General features: G+C 50.0%; 1 protein-coding gene across 2 annotated transcripts; it reads right to left on the minus strand.

The window, feature by feature from the left end:
- Window positions 1-650: 650 nt before the first annotated feature.
- LOC129211879 (BTB/POZ domain-containing protein KCTD16-like) lies at window positions 651-16,814 on the minus strand. Of its 2 annotated transcripts, XM_054839637.1 has the most exons (3): window positions 16,530-16,814; window positions 10,317-10,439; window positions 651-1,407 (listed from the first exon to the last, which is right to left on the minus strand). In XM_054839637.1, exons 2-3 carry the CDS (start codon window positions 10,372-10,374, stop codon window positions 905-907), a joined length of 561 nt encoding a protein of 186 aa, XP_054695612.1. In that variant the 5' UTR covers window positions 10,375-10,439; window positions 16,530-16,814; the 3' UTR covers window positions 651-904. The 2 variants fall into 2 exon arrangements, with proteins under 2 accessions (XP_054695612.1, XP_054695613.1); XM_054839638.1 differs by lacking the exon at window positions 16,530-16,814 and having other exon boundaries at window positions 10,317-10,581.
- Window positions 16,815-18,468: the final 1,654 nt, after the last annotated feature.

The following is an 18,468-nucleotide window of genomic DNA, read 5'->3' on the forward strand; positions in this document are numbered from 1 at the left end:
AGGTTGAAGTCTCCCGTGAGAGCAGAGTTTGCCACTCAGAGGCTTCCTCAAGTTGTTTAAAGGCTCTGTGCCCTTCCTCACCCTCATGGGGTGGTCTGTAAGATACCTCCACCCCAAAGTCACCCTCCCGACCCCCTCCTCTGATCTGGACCCACACAGCTCACCCAGATGGTCACCCATTCTGTGGAGGAGCCCCATACGCCTGAGCTGCTCCCATTCTCCTTTCAAAGTGGGGGTCCTTGGTCATCAGAGGTGATGTTGACCGGCTCAGCCATGGGTTCCTGGGGCAGCACCCTCCCTCTCACTGGCTCGTCTCTGGCTGGAGGCCCAAACACAAGGTTGGGCAGTGTTCAAGTGTTTGTGTAAGAAAAAGAAAATGTCTGCAAAACATCATGACCCCTCCTGAAAAGAAGGTTTTGCTGAATCCAGTTGCAAACATTACAGACAGAGAAGTTTTGGCAAGAACGTAGGGGAGTCAGATGTATAATTCCCATTAACTGCAGGAAAACTGAACGTCTAATCCACTTGTGCAGTTTTGAACAGCTAAGTTCGAACATCTGTACCGAAGAGATGAGGAGACCGGAATTAATTTTCGACACCAACTATATTTTATTATTTGAAATGCCAGGAAAATTCATTCTCATAAATGTAGGAACTTCTGCTGGATGGTAGCTCTGGCCCTGAACATTCACCCTGGGCCTCCTTCCTTTTTCTATGCCCCTCCACCTATGCTTATGCCACTTAGAATATCATGCATCCCTCCTGAAGGCCTCCTGATGGGCGTTCACACTCCTCATTTTGGGAGCGTGGACAGCCTCTGCCACCTACTACCCAGGAGACATCGGTGGAGACGCTCAACGTACTGGAGGACATCCTCCCCCAGGGCAGGGGACAAGGTCTCCTCTCACAGCTGGTATTTCTTCAGCAGCTCGCTCTGCCACTGCCGCTTCTTGTTGGGAAAGGTGACGGGGAACTTGATCTTACGGAAGTCCTCGATGCACTTCCCCAGCTCGGACTCCAGCGCCCGCCTCTCCTCGCTCACCACCACTGCCATGGCAGGGCTGACCTCCACCCCGTTCTCCTTCACTGCTGCGTGGTCACTGTTTCGCCTCTGCCCCGTCTGCTTCACCTCCTCTAGCTTCTTCAGGGACTTGGAGAAGTCCAGAGTGTTGGGGCGGGCTGGACACTCCTCGGGAGCTTCTGGCCATGGCAAGGAGTTGGTGGGGCTGGGATCCCTTGCCTCCAACTCGGGGTCTCTGCTTGGGAAGGTCTCATCCATGGCCGGAGCTGGGCTGGGTTTGTCATGGCTGTTTGCGCCAGAGATTGCAAAGTCATCCCCAGCGCTGGGGCTACCTGGGTCCTGCCTCGTCTCGTGGCTTTGCTTCAGTTCCTCAGGGTTGCTGTGGTCTGGGGAAGGAAAGCAGAGAGCCGTGTGAGGAGCGGGAGCATCCAGGGTGCAGCCACGCAGGGGGTGCGGGTAGCTCAGCTCACTTGGGCATGGGGCAATCACAGCTGGGTCCCCGTGGGGGGGGGTCCAGCTGGGCAGGCAAAGCCAAGACACCACGTTGGTGAGCCCTTCCCCAAGCCTTGGGTTGTCTGAGCCCTGGGACCAGCCCTGGGTGGGCTTGGGTGGTCCTGGGAAGGTTATGGGCTTCCTGTGGTCTATGGCTTGGTCTACAGCAGTGCCCAGGGATGCTGAGCGCAGGAATGGTCCGAACCAGAAAACTGAGATGCAAGGAGGTCTGAAATGGAAGAATAAATCTCAGGAGGTCTGAAATGGAAGAATAAATCGCACAGCCTCCCACAGACCTCGGGCAGGGCTTGCACATGCTTTTGTTTGTTAACAACAGTGGAAAACAAGCAGTGACTCTGCATGGGAAATAGCCACTGTTTCAATTACCAGCTGCCAGGGAAAATCAGTCGGGGAGAAAAGTTAATGCGAACTGCTAAGAAAGCATTTAGCAGAGGGTCTCCCTGCACCCCCTCCCCAGGTTTGCAAAGAGCAGCATATACATTTACAGCTGAACCTCAAGGAATGTTTGCTGATACCCATGCCTAGCATGGATGAGAAGGTGAGAGGGGTCTTCACCCGGTCCAGCAGACCTTTCCCACACATCCTTCCTTATCGCTGATGCCAGCCAAGGCGCGCTGGTGCTATCCCAACAGTGACTACCGTGCTGCTCTCCGGATGAAATGCCCCAGTGATGCAGAAGATGCTGGAGACGGGCTCGTGGGGCTCTGGGGGTGCCGTGGGTATGTGACACGTGGTGGTGGGACAGCAGAAGTGTCCTCAGGTGGCTGAGGGCTCTGAGCACAGGGTGGGTTCAGGTCTGTGCCTGCCTAGGGCCAGACCCTGCTCCACAGCTGGCAGACACGTTCTCACAATTTGGTTGGTTTAGCAGAGATTTGTTTTGAAAGTTTGTTGTTTTTTTTTTCTGTTTCCCCCTTAAAGTTCCTGTTTTTTCTAAATATCTTCGGCAGAAACACGGGCTTTCCTGCTCTTTGAAAGCTTTGGGATGGGGCGGGGGGTATTTCTTGTCATTGTTTTCATTCGCACGGCTGGTTTTTTTTAGTCGGATCAGACACAGGGAGACTTTCTTCCCCTCGCAATAACAAGATTTGTTTTTCTGAGCAGCAGTATTAACCTGGCAGTGGTTTTCGGCGCTTCCTCTCAAAACACTTAAAAAAACCCCCCGCTGCTGCACAGCTTTAACCTGAGTAGTGCCTCCCATTTGCCGCTCTCGAGGTTTTTCCCTTGTACCACCTCTGTGTGCCTTTCAGTTTCCAGCCCTCCACCTATATACCCACCTACGTACTCCTGGGGCTACGCATTTACCCTCGCGTTACAAACGCTCTGGCCATCGCAGCAAAAGTGCATTGTGAAAATGCCGTTACGTGGGGTTTATAGGAAGCGATTGCCACTGGGGTGTGAATTATCCTCACCCTTTTCCCCTGCTCACGTCGTAGTTTTTCATGTAGGACTTTATAGGAGGGAGTGCGCAGGGCGCAGCAGGTACCGTGAGTACGGAACATTTAGGATTTCGATAAGCAGTAACGCACCTGCCCAAAATGAACAGCAATTAGCGCTGCAACATCTGCCCTGACCAGATGTGCTCCAGTCTTTGCTATTAACACGTGAAAGCAATCAGAAGGGAGTTTGAGTCCTGATCAAAAATACAGATCTACTATAGCAAAAGCAGCACGGCCTGGGAGAGGCTGTCCTGGTGAGACCCCCCCTTGCTTCTCCTGGGGGGGGGTTTCCCTGTCCCTTTTCTCTCTTGGTTTGTTCTTCTCCTTTCCTTATCCCCTCAGGCACTTTTCACTGTCAGAGCTGATGGATGCCCTCGGCGGTGGCTCCACCAGCAGGTCTCCGTGCGGGAAGTCAGCATGGGGGGGGGCTGACACAGGGGGGACCCCAGAGCAGCTGAGGTTGGCTTCAGGGTGGACCCACCAAACCCCCAGGGAAAGCTGCTGCCTTATTTCTCTAAACCAAAGAGCTCTGGAAATGAAGCAAAGATTTTTCTCTAAAATGTCTAAATTCCTGAACTGCTGCTGGTTTTTTTTTTTTTTTTTGTTTTGTTTTTTTAAGTACATCTGCTAGCAGAGATATAAAGTACTTCTATTTTAAATTCTTCATCCTAGACTTTGCCCCCCATGGAAGCAGAAAATGTCAAGGTGGATTTTTATATCTCCTTGAAAACTTTTTGTAATGATAGCGTTGGGTTTTTTCCTCTCTTCCTTCCTCTTTTTTTTTTTTTTTTTTAAATTTTGACATTTACTTGAACAGCTCCAGCACTAACATTACTAGAGGTGGAAGGCGGAAATGTCATCCATCACTGAGCAGAAACCTTGAAGGCTGGATTTTCTTTGGCAAATCTCTCCAGGAAGTTGCAAGGATGTATCTTTGCCCCAAATTCTTTGAGTGATGGAATAAAGTCTCTAAGTTCTTATACTGCTTTAATCATCTTATCTGCGAGCCTCACAACTGTGTTTGTGAAATGGAGGGCTGAGGCACAGGGAATATAAGCTGATGCACCCAAATACAGACAAGAAACCTACGGCTTAGCTGGAGACTGAATTCAAATCTCTTCAGTTCTTCTCCAGCATCGTAGCTCCTAGACCATCCAATGACTGCAGCTGGCTTGATATAGCTTTTTTTAATTTTTTTTTCTCTCCGCTAAAGCTTTCAACACATTTTAGATCACATTATTTCCATTCTGAGGCGGGGAGAAATGAAATAACTTGTTAAGGTCACCAGGCTGAGGACAAAACCTCAGGTCTCCTGGGTACTGCTCCTGCACGCTCTCTGTGCCAGAGCACACCGATTTCTTGTGCAGGCTCTGGCAAGGCTGGCTGCCAGGCTGCGAACGTGCAACCTCCACGCTCTTGCACTCTCTCTGCTCTTGCTGTGTTCCCATTGCGTCTGGGACTGCCCGAGACGCATCGTGGGCTGCCGAGCTTGGGGAGAGCGGCACCACGGTGTGGATCCGCACTGAAAAATCCCTTGCTAGAGGATAGGTTTGCTCAGGGCGTTATTTCTTTGCTTCGAAACTGCCGAGAAGGTGATCTTCAGGCCATTCCTGTGCCCCTCCAGTGAACAGTCCCCTGTGTCAGTGCACGGCTTGGTCCAGATCTTTTGCAGGTACCAGCAGTGTAATTCTGCTAATTTAGGTGTGATAAAGTAGTTTAGGCCATCTCTAGGTAGCCGAGGGACTTTGCATAAAGGAGCTAGTGACTCTTAATGACTTGTCTTTGGAAATACTCATTAATTGCCCATAACAATTTACTTACCTTTGTTCAATTTCATTCACCAAGGGCATGTTATCTCGTAGCCTGCTCTGGCTGGCTGTCACGCTAACATCTGTAGAAACGATCTTGCGCTCATTGAGAAATGCAGACCTCAGCGGGTTTTTATTTTCCCCCCATACGGTGCTGAAATGCGAGCTTCCTCCTGGCCAAGCATCACAGCCCATGAGTTCACCTGCATGGGCACAGGTGCTTCCAAACAGCAAAGGACTGGAGGGGTGCCAAAAGCAACGCGGATTTGCAGAAGTTTTCTGAGGAAAGTCAGCTCTGCGTTGGAATTTGCAGGATCCAACAACTTGCAGATGTCAAGGAGTGGATGTTCATCTGGGCCGCTCTTCTACACTGGCCACCAGTAGATATCCCGTGACTGGTACAAGATACTTAGGTCTAGGGATCTGTGCTTAATCCTGTCCATGAGACCAGAGTTCTTCTGACCCCAGATAAAAGGCTGGGGTGTGCTACGAGGACGAGCGTGTGTTTTCTTTCCACGTGCAAGTGATTTCAAGAGCGTGGGGATCACTTTGGCTAGAGTTTGACCTGGACCAAACCTGACGCTGAATTGCCCCGGACTCTGAGGCGGTCTAGGTCTTCCAGGGTATTTCCATTGATCTTCTCTGCAGCTTTGGACAAATAGCTTCATTTTTCCTCAGGCTAAGCTTTCCTCACATTTGTGTGTCTTGTCAGGGAGAGCCTCCGTGGGGCCAGCCGCGATATGGCGATATGGGGCTATGGCTCCTACGACGATCCCAGGGCACCTCGCAGCTCTTCTGAGTGCACCTCACGCCTACGGAACTGGGAAAAGAGATCTGTTATGCAGACTGATTTTCTCATCGTTTTTTAATTTTCTTAGACTTTGCTTCCTATGTGACGCTTTTGTCTGCTTTAGAGCATCAATTAGAGCGCAGAAGTGGCGCTTCCGACGCAGCCCCATGGTGCCGATAGAAGTCCTGCTGAGTGCAATTAACGGGCTCCTGTACATGGTGAGCTCGTGCTTTGCAGGGGGAAGCACACACTGTCCCGACCCCTTGCTGCTTTTCTGGATAGCATTTTATTTTTCCGGAGTGGTTGACGGGGAGATGAACTTGCCGTGTGCCAGGAGCCCAGGGTCCAGCCTCGCACCGTTGGGTTTGCTTCTCTCTGCCGGTGCTTCCAGCTGATGGGGGTTGTCCTGAGGTCCCAACACGCACGGGTGAAGAGCAGTTCATTCCTGGGGTGCTTCCCCAGCCAAACAGGGGATCTTCAGCTCAGACTGCGTTGGCCTCAAAGATTGCTTTTCCTTTCCCACCATTTGCTTCAGAGACCCAAATTTCCCCAAAATAGAAAAGGAGATTCTTCTCTTCTTTTTTTTTTTTTTTTCTCCCAAACAAAAGCATTCTCTGAGCCTGTGCCGGGCAGCCAAGCAGAGAACTGGGCATCGGAGGGAAACCCCCACCACGGGCAGAAGCAGAGCTTTGTGCATCTCAGACTGTTTCTATTCCACGGCTTTATTTCAACTGCTCTTTTTCTTCCAGTTTTTAAATGAAAAATCAGCACCAACACATCGCTTGGGGTCAAACAGGAACGACTCAGTTCCTTTACAAGCTTATTAAACTCCTTTCTAGCCTCTTAAACTTAGGGTGTTGTGGCACAAAGATGGAGAAACGTTTCAAAACAAGTGCTGGAAGAACATGGTCAGTTTGTGTATGCGGACCTAAACAGTTCGCTTCAACCCAAGTTTTGCTTGCCCTAAAAGCACGTTCAGAAAACAGATTTATTCTTCGTCCAAAAAGTTTCTCATCATCTCTTACTTGACAGCCTGATAGCGATGGGGAGCTTAGACTGTGTCCAAAAAGCAGGTGGTGACAGAAACAATTGTGGATTTCATATGTCAGAGCATGGATTATTGTGGATTGAAAACAATTGTGGATTTTATATGTCCCCTGCAAAGTGCCAGCCTGCTTCTGCCTTCAGAAGGTTTGGTCAACCGACCGCCAGCGGTGGCCAGGACAGGCTGGATGTTCACCAGGATGCACAGGGTGTATCCACAACTTACCCATGCCCGACGCGAAGCAGCAAGCTCCTAGACCTCATCAGTCCCAGGTCTTGCCTCTGCCTGAATTTTTTATGGAAAAGTCAAGCCCGAAAACCGGTGTCTGCTCTCCTGGTTGGCTCTCATCCCCCTTATTTTATCAAAGGACAAGACTCGGCAGAAATAAATGCCTTTGACCCTACCTGCCTGCGGCGTAGCCTCTGCATTCCCAAGAGCCGCGGTTACACCGGTTGTGCCAGCAAAGGTTGTTGCTAAATCCGCAGCGCTGGTGAGGGATGTGAATGGATTAACTGCTATGGCAACCCCGGCAGCACCCGGCGCTGCCAGGGCCAGGACGGACAAACACCCTCTGGTTTTAAACTTCCCTGCTAAAACCCGAGGTCCTTTCTATGCCCTGGGGAGCAATATATATATATTTATCAGCACAGGCGCTGCTTTTGCTGTGCGTATTCTAAAAGTCTCTGTTTAATCCAGCTGGCGGGTAGCGCTGGGAGGGAGCCTTACGCGCAGCCGTGCCAACGCGCTTTGCTCGCAGGTTGGTACCCCGGCCCTGCCACGCAGCTCTGGTGATGCCCGTTAGCCCTGAGCTGGCTCTCCAGGGAGACCTGGATCCCTTGGCAGAAGGTACCAAGCTCAGCAGAAAGCACCCGACTGGGCTGGTTATCTTTTATGCGCAGGTGCAGAGAGTGGCTCGAGCCCAAAACTCATTGCATGGGTGACAGAAACCCCTGCTGCTATTTTTAGAATCAATTCCTGCTGTTGCAATATCTCAGCAAGAAGTAGGGGGGGGGGGGGGAATCTAAACAAGCAAGGCGCACCTTTTGAAAGACCCAACCTTAAAAAAATAATCCAGTTTTTTTTCCCTGTCATTTGCTGTCAGCAGGAGGCAAGGTGGGTTCAGGAATTGGGGATTTCAAGTTTGTTTCTGAGGGCTGACTGGAGGGAAGGTCCAGCTCTGAAAGGTGGAGGAAAGCTGGTCAGTGGTATCTGCTGGTGTTGGTGCCATGCGTGCCACGGATGCTCAAAGCCCAGCAGCAGCCCTTGGTGGGCAGTAGCTCTGTTCCCCCATTCCTCCCAGGCCCCGTGTGCTAAAGACACGAAGAACAGCTTGGGAAGTGTATCAGCGATAGAGATGGGCTCACAAACATCACCCTTTTCACCTCCTGTGTGTATGAAGGTCACAACTTCACCTTTTATAAGGATGTTTAGCTTGCAGGATCGTGGTGCCGGGCAGTGTGGTTGCAGGAAACAAAATACTCTCAAGAGCGTTCCTCGAAGTAAACGTTTGCTGGGTGCTTGTGGCTATAGACGCATGCCGCAGGAATGGGTGCGCTGTGGAAATGCCTCCACCCTGCAAATGTGTGCAGGGGAGAAATGCAGCAGCTCCGGAGAGCGTGCTCTGCGGGAGTTGCATGTGAGCGCTGTGTAATTCGGATCTTTTTTGCATTTAAATCGGCGTGTCTGTCATGACTGGCAGGCGGATATCTAACTCAAGCCACCTTTTGTTATACGTGACTTCTGTCAGTACCCAGGTTCTGTCTGGAGATGGAACAGACGCCGTAAAGGGTGCGTCTCTGCAGCTAATTCGGGGCCAAGCCCCCACCGTGATCTAAATCAGCGCTCGCCACGCAATAAACCCCTCGGTGAAGGCTGACACCATATCCGTCAGCGGGATAATTGCTGTTCCGAGTTCATCCCGCGGCGGGTTTAATTTCTGACTTCCTCCTGATTTCCCCTTCTCCCCGGAGCTGCGGGAGCTGACACCGCACAAGCGTGGGGAGCCGTGCGAGGGATGGAGCCTGCCTGCTGAGCGAGGGGAGAAGCGTGCCTGCGCGGGGCCCGGGGCCGCGACTCTCTGCTCTTTGACTGCCTCCATCACACGGTTTATTGCTGCAATTCAGATCCATCCCTGCGAAAGCGTTTATGTTTCCCCGAACGTATCTTTTTTTGTTGTTGTTGTTTTGGGAGGGTAGGAGCTCAGCTGTCAGTTTTAGACAAGGTTTCCTGCTCCGTGTGGATCTGTGCAGTCCAAATAGTCTTTCCCCCTTATTCATAAGCAGTGGATAATCACCCGAGTGATAATGTCATTGGTTAATTTAGCATCTGCACCAATCTGCCTCAGTTCTGGCACTCCCGAGGAAGGTGGGGGACGAAGCAGCAAATCCAACCCCCCCCCCTCCCTGAGGGTGTCCCAACCTCACTGCATTCTCTGGCGCTGGTAGCCAGAAGTTTTGCTTTCCCCTGATGCTGGGATGTCCCAGGACTTACAAGGTCCTGTCTGAGAACAGCGTATGGAGGCAATCTGCCGGAGGAGTTGCTTTGGAGCAACTGTGAAATGCCTCCTAAAGCAGAGCCAGCTGAGGGGTGGTAAATATGTAGTTTTATTGGACCGAGACTTTGCTTGATTGCTTCATTTGATCGTGCTTTTTGAGTGCAATGGCTGCAGCTTTATGGCCGGGGTGGGAATTATAGCACGTTTTGTTTTGGCAAGGCAGAATGAATTCAGACACAAGAGGTCAAATTCCGGTGATGGTGCAGAGCCAGGCCCTCAGATGTTGTAAGCGGCTGTAACTGAAGCCAATGGAGCCGCGCCGATTTACATCAGCAAAACATCTGGCCCAGGGTAGGTGTTCCAATGCCGCGTGAAGCAAAAGCAGCTTTCACTTGGCACTTCTCGTCAAGCCAATCCATTTGGGTATTGCCTATTTCTTGGCAGGAATTAGTCATCAATATTGTGTATGGCAAACGCTTTTCAAGAGGTGCTGCTCTGCCAAGGGGAGCAGCTCCTGGTCAGCTGAGCCCTTCAAGCTGGAAGAGGCCAGGAGGTTTTTTCCAAGAGCATGGACTAGTCTTGGGAACGTCTACCTGGAGCAAACCATCACTAGAGCCCAGTGTGAGTTATTGCATCAGTTATTACCACTCGTCTCTTGGTGTCCTTAAAGAATTGCCAGGTTTCTTTCACAGCTGAAATATTTCTTAACCTTGCCATAGCAACCAAAAAGATGCTTCAGCAGGTACTTAAAAGAGGGGTCAATTTGCTCCTGACAGTCACTGGCAGACTTTGAGGGTGTGTACCCTTCTTAGGCCACCCATTTCTGTCCAGAATGAATTTGTCCCCAGCCACAGATCATCACTGGACATGTCTACATCCACAATTTTGAAAAGATTGTAGAGGAAATATGAAAAAATGAAGCACAGAAATTGTTTGGCGTTGATCTTTGGGGAAGAAAAGGGATTCTTGGGCTCTCCTAGTTATTGGCTGTAACATCATGAAAGGATGTTAAGTCTTATCTGGTCAGAAGCCCCAGAAATGAATGCCTACCACTTGGGTTTCTGCTTCACTGGGTTCCCTCTAAATGAGCAAAGGAAAGACAGGTGAAATCAGCAAAGCAGCAGGTCCCCACACTGGGGTTTGCATCTTCATGCCTCTTGTTGGAAACCTCCAAGAAATAGGTATTTTTACATGTTTCATGTTTCTCACCTGGAAGTGCTTCTGCCATGTCTGTCTTGAGGTCCAGGATGGGCTCAGAAGAAGACATGTGTTTTCTCGGGCTGTGCTCTGTTTCTGAAGGCTGGGGAACAGGCAGGCTAAGCCAGGAGCTACCTAAAAAAAAAAATCAAGACCCAAAGAAGAAACTCTTAGAAGGCAAGTGATGCACAGGGAGTGCGAGAAGGGGCCAGGGTGGTGTGTGACGATCACAGTCCACACCTGGTCGTCTGCAGAGTTTAAAGCACCTCCCAGAGCACCACGCTGGGTGCCCGGGGTGGGGATGGACAGCATCTGCCGTGATCCTCCCCATTGCCTCCCAGACCCCTTCTTAGGGTGATATTTCAGCTTCGGGCAGTGCCTGTAACCACCTCCTACAGCATCCCACCATGTATTGCTATTCTTCCTCCCTCTTCTTTGAAGCTCTTCTGCCTCTTTCCTTACCCTTTATATCACTGGCTTTCAAGATATTGCTTCATTTACACCGAATTTGCAAACAGTGAGGAAATACCAAAGTATTTGCCCTAAATACTAGGATTAGTGCTCCAGCTCTTCCATCTTTTTCTTTCCTGACATTTCTAAGCAGACATTTACATTTGCCATATAGCACAGATACAGCTTGGGACCTCACTGTAGTTCCTGCCCCATACAAGGGATTTTTCCTCTCCATGACCGAGCCTCAGAGTTGGATCATCCCGTCGGCATGCAGTGCAGTAAATCCAGGCTGCTCCATTTCCACTCGCTCTGCCCACAACAGTGGCTGCTCACATACATGTCCGGAGGCTGTTGTGTGCACTGTGGGTGTGAGGTCAGAGCGGGACACCGATCTGTGCATACACACACAGCCCTGTGCGTGGTCCACTACACACTCTCATCCTCGTAGGTCTCCTTTTTGCTCTACAAACACACATAATGGGCTGGGAAAATAGGTTGGGTCTGGCAGAAAAAAGTGTCAAGGGTGCTAGCATCCGTGCTTGCCTGCATCCCGCTTCCTGCAGCCGCACAGGACAGAGGCACGCGCCTCGTAAGCACGTTCAGGTCCCTACTTTCTCCCCTGGCCCCCATGCACCCACACGCTGTGACAGACACGCTCTTCCTCTGATTTAAATATTTCAGTGCTAAATACCCCGCTGAAGCATTCGTAGCCTGCTTTGCTTTTATCCAGCGCTGGGCACAATACGGCTGTCTCCTAGGTACGGCTGCTGTGCCCCCGATCCCTACCGATGCTCTTCTGAACTCCATTTTTCCCCACGCTTTAAGCTGCCGCTCATCTTCAGGGTGGATATTTCCATTCTCCCAAGCCCACATGTTGAGAATCACTGTCAAACAGCTGATAACCAGATTTAGACCAGAACATAAGCTGTCCACTCATCTGAGATGGTTACTTCACGTGCCACCCTAGGAACAAAGCCTGAGGTCTCCCTTTCCAAAAGCTGGACCACTGCTTGTCCCACAGACGCGGCAGCCAGGTGGAGCTTTCTCTGGGTCTGCACAAACCCTCCATGAGCCACCGTCTCTGCTCTTGCAGAGGGAGAAGAAGGTTTTGGCCAAGGTCACCCTGATTTGACGTGCACCCAAAATGTGCTCCACCTCGCCATGGGAAGCAAGGGGTGCAACTGGGTGCCCCAGCCTCTGAAAGACCGAGAGCTGAGCAGCTTTCCACGGCTTATGGTTGCCAGAAGACAGGACATCGAGGTTCTGCCTTGCAGACAACCTCGCCGTGCTCTACCACCACCATCCAGCACTGATGGGCCAGAACAAGGTGCTGCATCCAGGAGAGGGCAGCAGAATCCCAGCATGCTCCATGCCTATCGCCACCGTCATTAATTGTGGGTTCTGAGAGTCAATTCCTGACTCCTTCCTAAGCTGTAAACACGGCCTTCTGCTTCCCATAGCAATAATCTTCACCCTGAGACTCTGGCGAAGTCTTTGTGGTCACCGTCTGTCAGTGCGTCTGTAAAGGTTTCTAATTAATGCCCCAGAGTGGCTATTTTTGCACCCAGGTAAGCGGAGGGACTGTCTGCAGTCCCAAATTGAGATCTGGAGGAGGAAGTCTGAGCCAAACTCAATGCCACAGGGTCCTTGCAAACCCTTTTGGGAGCTGCGTGGGATGAACAGGGCAGAACTCAGCCACCCAGAAGTCGTGGTGCCTGATGTCCTTTGTTGGCAGACCTGTCCCCCCGTCTCCCGCGGTTACGGATGCCCTCGATCGCAGGGCGCAGGGAGCAGCACCCATCACCTCCATATGGGACAAGGGAACACGGTCTTGAATTAAGGTCCTGGCACACAAGTGGAAGAGGAAAGAGTTTTTGCTGGAGTAAGAACTGCAACGCTGAGGCTCTGATGCTGCATTTTAATGGCTGAGGTTCCCCAGGTACCTTCCAAACACCCAGCGTACCCTCGGCAGGGACCAGGCCACTGCGTTTCAGCTTCCACGTGCTGTCGTGCGGCAGATGAGAGCGGCCGCGCAAGCCGGTGCTTATTAAAGATTTAAAAGGCAAGCTGTCAGCACTGCTGCTAAGAGATGGGCTTTTCCTCTTATAGCTCTATCCCTCTCTAATACTAATAGGATTGGAAGGAGGAGGAGAAGCGGCGGCGTGCCGACCGGCTGAGGGTGAGTGTTTTTTTCCTTGCAGAGGCTTTGCACACCTTGGGGGGGGGGATCTTCCCAGCAGTTTGTTCTTCTTCCAGCACTCCGATTCTCTGGGATTTTGGGTGAATCCCTCAGGCTCTGCACCAGGAGGTGGTGCAGCCTGGGAGCAGAGGCGCAGAGGAGAAGCCCGGCTGCCCCTCCTCCTGACACCTCCGCCAAGGGAAAATGAAATACCCCCCCACACACACCTCCCCCGCAAGCTGGCAGAGGGGTCTGTGCTCGGCTCCGCGTCCTCCGCCGGAAGAACTGCATTAATCCCCATTTTGTGTAAAATTACAGCTGGGCAATGTCTGGAGTTTCCATTTTTGCAAGGATTTTTTTTTGGGGGGGATTGGAAGCCTGGATTTGGAGGCAGGCTGGAATGAACACAAAGAGTTTCATCCTTCTCTGCAAAGGAAGATGCTAAAATCAAAATCCATGCCAGCACCGCTTCTTGGGCTTTTAAACTTTCTTTTTTTAGTGATGCATCTTATGAAATAAATTTCAAAAGGCATCTTGACATGATGTAAACCGCTTGAACCTGTGATTTCCTTCTAAATTTGAGCAAAACCAGGCAAATTTCAGGACAGAGTTAAGCTTAAATCTATGGCAACAGAGGCCTGTTTCACCCCAGTTTTTCTTTCCAGTCCTACCTAATATTTCACTCTCTCATTCTCCCCTTTGGTTAAATTAATTTTGTGAATCACTCAGATCAGTTGATGTGGAAGGACATATTATAAATAGTTTTGCTTAATTGTCTGGAGCCAAAGGTGAGGTAGGAAACTCCATGCCTTCTTCACAAATAGAGTTGTGGGTTTTTCCATCTCCCTGGAATCAGCCTCCATGTCCTTCAGGGGATTCCCCTGCCCTCCACATCCTCCCCCTGACTTGCAGGATTTCTCCCATTTCCACGGTCTCAGCACGAGCTACCGAGGGCACCCACAGTATCCGCTCAGTGGGGTGAAACTGGCCTGGGTGAGGAATTACTGCCGAGAGAGATGCCCAATTTGCAGCATCCAGGATGTCACCCAGTGATGTGGGGGGAGAACCAAATGCCCGTAATGCCCGTGGTCACGTAGGGATGCAGAAGCAGAGTCAGGACCGAATTCAGATCTCATGATAGAAAAAAAACCAACCCCAACCTCATAACAACACCATACGACACGGCGCCTTGGGAGCTTTTTGTGCTGCGGGGTGCTGCAGGCGTACGAGGGATTGCATGTGTTCATAGCAATGACTTCAACACCATTAGCTCATCTTGCTCTTTAATCAGTGCCATATGTGCAATGTATAGGCAGGCTGTATATCTCATCCAGTTTATGGTTTGATTGGAAGAGACAGCCTTGAAATCATAAAATGAAAGTTAAAGTCATTGTAAATTGTCTTGGCTCAACATTTTCACCTATCCAGGCTCCCTGCTATCTCTAGGGAAAGCTGTCTGGCTTGTCTGACCTTGCTGTTTTCTGCTGAAACCCAGCCATACGTTGCCCTTTTGCATGGAAGACAGCTCCGCACCCGAGTGCTTCTTGTTCTTTGGGATCACCAGTTTGCAAAAACACAAGTAATTCCTGTCCGCATCCCCAGTGTGTAAAGTGGAAGAACCTTCAAGAGCCTCAAGGCAACAAAGGAGTCGATGAGGAAAGGTTGGGAAGGTGTTCCCCAGGTCGTCGTCTCCAGCAGGACCATACACATGAACATGCTGTTCCCAGCGATCGTTCCTTTGCAGCGTCTGCTGCACAAAAATGGCTCCAGCTGCCTTTCTTTGCACAGGAATCTGCTTTTCTCTGAATTTTCCAGGAGGCACTTTCAGAAAGCAGCCCCATCGGCAGCTTCCACGCGGATGTAACTGCACTCACTTCCTGTCTAGATATTTTTGCCAAGCAGAAATTCCACAAACTAATGGCCTCGTGGGGAGATTCCAGGCAGGGCTGGGCGATTGCTCCATTTGCTGGCCAAGCTGGGGGTGTTAGTGGCAGGAAGGCAAAAGGGAAAGGTGGGAATCGTTGCAACTCTTGATATACTGGGGGAAGGAGCAAACTGGAATCCTTTCTTCACGCAAACCAAATTTTTCTTGCTCAACACCAAAGGGAGGAGTTGCATTTTGCATTTGGTTAAGAAAAGCAAAGGGCTTAAATTTCCCAAAGTGAGAAGGCACAGCCTGTCCTTACAGAGCAGGGCATATCCATACGTGTAGCACGGACCCACATTTCCTTCATCCCAGCAGAGACTCAGCTTCTGGGTGAGAAGAAAGGGGGAGATGGCATCTCCTCTTTCTCCTCCTTCCAGAAATTCTTGTCCTATTTTGCAGAAACTCTGTCCAGCTCAACCCGGATCTGTGAGTACTTTGGGGTGGGACAACACAGCAACGTGCCTGAGTGTGCTCTGTGTGTTGGTGCTCCTGGTGAGCCTCTTCCTCTTGGAGACTCACGCCAGACTTCATGGATTTCCCCTTCTCTTTTGGTGTCAGTTTGGGGAGCTGAGGTCTGCCCAAATCACTGCAGCTGCATCAATTACACGAGCTGAAGCCTGTCCCAATACATAGAGATGCACTAGGTAGACCCTTGGGTCCAGCTGAGCACCCCATGCTTATGACAAGGGTCCAGCCCACATGTGCAAACAAATACTCCTTCTCCAGCCAGAGCAGACAGCAGAAGCATCGTTATCTCTTTCCAGCAGTGAGCCACAGAGAGATGAAACTATTTGCAGAGAACTAAACCCTCCTCACCCCCAAAAAGAGACAAAGCCTACTGCCTGCAAAGTGTCCCTCCCACTTCACCTTTCTCCCATTCTTTCTGCTTTTTCCTACTCGAAGAGAGTTTGAGACCAAGATATCACTCATTGGAAAATCTGCCAGAGTCTAATCCAGCCCTGGGAAGCCTCCCTTCCGTGTTACAGCTGCAGTTTTCCACTTTCCATTTCCTTTTTGGAGCATTAAATCCTTTGGGCAATGACTATTTGTGGTTCTGGACCACAGCCTTTCCCAAAAGCTGCGGAACGTGCAGAACAAAATCTCCCTGTCTAGCGCCGGGAGCCAAGCACAAGCTGAGCAGTGCGAGATGGAAGTTGTGCTTTCAAGTGTCCTTCAAACCGTCACGTTGGCCAGCATCTCCACACATGCAGATGCTCAACAGAAGGTCTTATTAAATGTCCCCGCTCCAATATTAAAAGCTTCTATGAGAGGTGGCTGTCTCTCCTTCATGCCTCCTCTCCAGCTAATCCACCTCTGATCACCTTTTGAAGAGATGAAAAACCAGGATTTGGGAAGACTTCAAAGTCCTCACTGAAAGGTGTTGGCTCAGCTCCACTTCTGGTCTCCAACCAAGTTTGTCCAACAAATGCAACAGCTTAGATGTTATTCTACAAGTGGGGTGAAGGGACTGAAGCCACCGAGGAGGCTCTCATGGCCAGTGAGACCAAGCACTGGGCCACCTGGGAATCACGAGTCGCACAAAGCCACTACTGAATCTCAAATACTCTAGACACCTCCTTGTCCAGATGGACCTGAACCCCCATCTTCACTGGCACCCTCACCTGCTCCCAGGCTTGCCCTAGGACATCCCTTGCAGTGCTTTTACCTGGAAGGCTGCAGTGCCTGGACAGCTGCCTGGAGAGTTGGCCTCGCACAACAGGACCTAGAAACAAAGGAGAAGGTGTGGGTCTGGCTCTCCGCTCCACCGTGACCGCTTTCCGGCGACCTCTCTTCACGTGAGCACGCCCATTTGGGCGGGATACAAGGAAAGAAAAAGAGTGCCATGGTCCCGTCCCATGAAAAATGATTTCCCTTGGATGGTCACCATGAACCCAGCCGGGTTTTACAGCGCATGATGCATGTCCTTCTTTCGAAACGTCTCTGGTTGGTACCCTGCAGCACCCCTCCGGAGCATTTCATGCCTTTTTGAAGTAGAGAGTAAGCTGACACTCCCCGTAATCCAGAAAAAAACTCACCAACTCAAACCCATCTTACTATTTCGGTTAAAGAGATGCCCTTGCACTGGCAGAAACCAGCATTTCTTTGAAGGGAAGATTTTTTTTTTTTTCAAAGATGTTCTGTAGGTGCAGGGACAAGACAACGGGCTAGTGCAGCCCTTCCCCTGAGATGAGAAAGACTTCTGAGCAGACCAGCTGAGTCCCCTTGGGTTAGGATGTCTCCCTTGGTACTCTTGAGGGGGTCACAAGCCTGGGCATGACGACCACCATGTCCCTACTCATGCCTTTTCCACCCAGAGGAGCCAAGGAGCTGCCCTCTTGCTCCTTGGAGGCCTGGAGGACATCTCCTGGTTTTCATCCCTGAAAGCCTGAGCTGTAGAAAGGTATAAAAAAACCTGTTTTCTGCTTGCTGAGGAGGAGGGGAAGGTCTGGAGGACAGCCCCAAATGGTTTATTAATTCATTTGGTTTTGTTGCGGAAGAATAGCGAGCTGAAACAAGACATCTCTCCCTCTCTGGTTTTAGCCGGTTGCTATTGCAAAGAAATTTTCCCTAGAAACCCATTAATACAATGTGGAGAAGCAGGTTAAGATTACACTTAATCTTGAAATATTGTTTGAAAAGGGGAAATTAGAATTTTTTTTTTTTTAAATCTGCAGAAGGAAACACATTTTTCACATGCCAAAAAAGGAGTTTTCAGCACTATTTCCTGTACTTCTTGATGAATTTGCAACTACTTTTAATTAACCCCAAACCTGCATTTTTCAGCAAATAAATGGTTCACCTGAGCATGTTTGCAAAGATCCATTTAGGAATTGTAACTGCTTCCGTATGTAGCAAGCAAATTGAAATAATAATTAAAGGCAGAATTAAAAACTGCCTGTGTGCTTCGAATATACAGGGGAAAAAAAATCGGTTCGTCTTATGTTAAGTCAACAGAATAGTGGATAATGGAGAACAGTTAATACATTTTCCTGAGTGCTTTTTGATAAAGGCCATCAAAGAGGCTTTTAAGGAAACTCAATAGCCAAAGGGGGATTGTCTAACTTCCACGGTGTATTAAAAGCTTATTAAGACAGAGAAAAGAAGAAATGGAATCAAGAGTTCATTCTCAACATATAAATAATATAATAATAGGACATCCCCGAGAGTGCATCTTAGGATGAAAGTCTTTTATTAATGATGAAAGGGGAAAAGGGCAAACAGTCAAGTGGAAAAAATTTTGCAGGGAATAGAAAATAGTATCAGCTGGCCGAGGCTAGTATAAGCTGCAAGGGGACCTCGTGAAGGTACGCTAATGAAGAGCCTGCCAGCAGGCATTAAATGAAATGGCAAGCGGTGAAAGGCAATGCACATTAGAAAACGTCACTTGAACTTTTCATACACCTTGGTGGGTTTTAAATCAGGCTTAGTGACTCGGGGGGGGGGGGAGGAAGATAAGACCCTGGTGTAATGATGAGCAGGTGAAGAAATCACAGAATCATAAAATCATAGAATGATTTGGGGTTGGAAGGGACCTTTGAAGGCCATCTAGTCCAACCCCCCTGCAACGAGCAGGGACATCTTCAACATGGTCAGGTTGCCCAAAG

This window comes from Grus americana, chromosome 12, assembly GCF_028858705.1.
Source record: "Grus americana isolate bGruAme1 chromosome 12, bGruAme1.mat, whole genome shotgun sequence".
In the NCBI taxonomy this organism is placed as follows: domain Eukaryota; kingdom Metazoa; phylum Chordata; class Aves; order Gruiformes; family Gruidae; genus Grus; species Grus americana.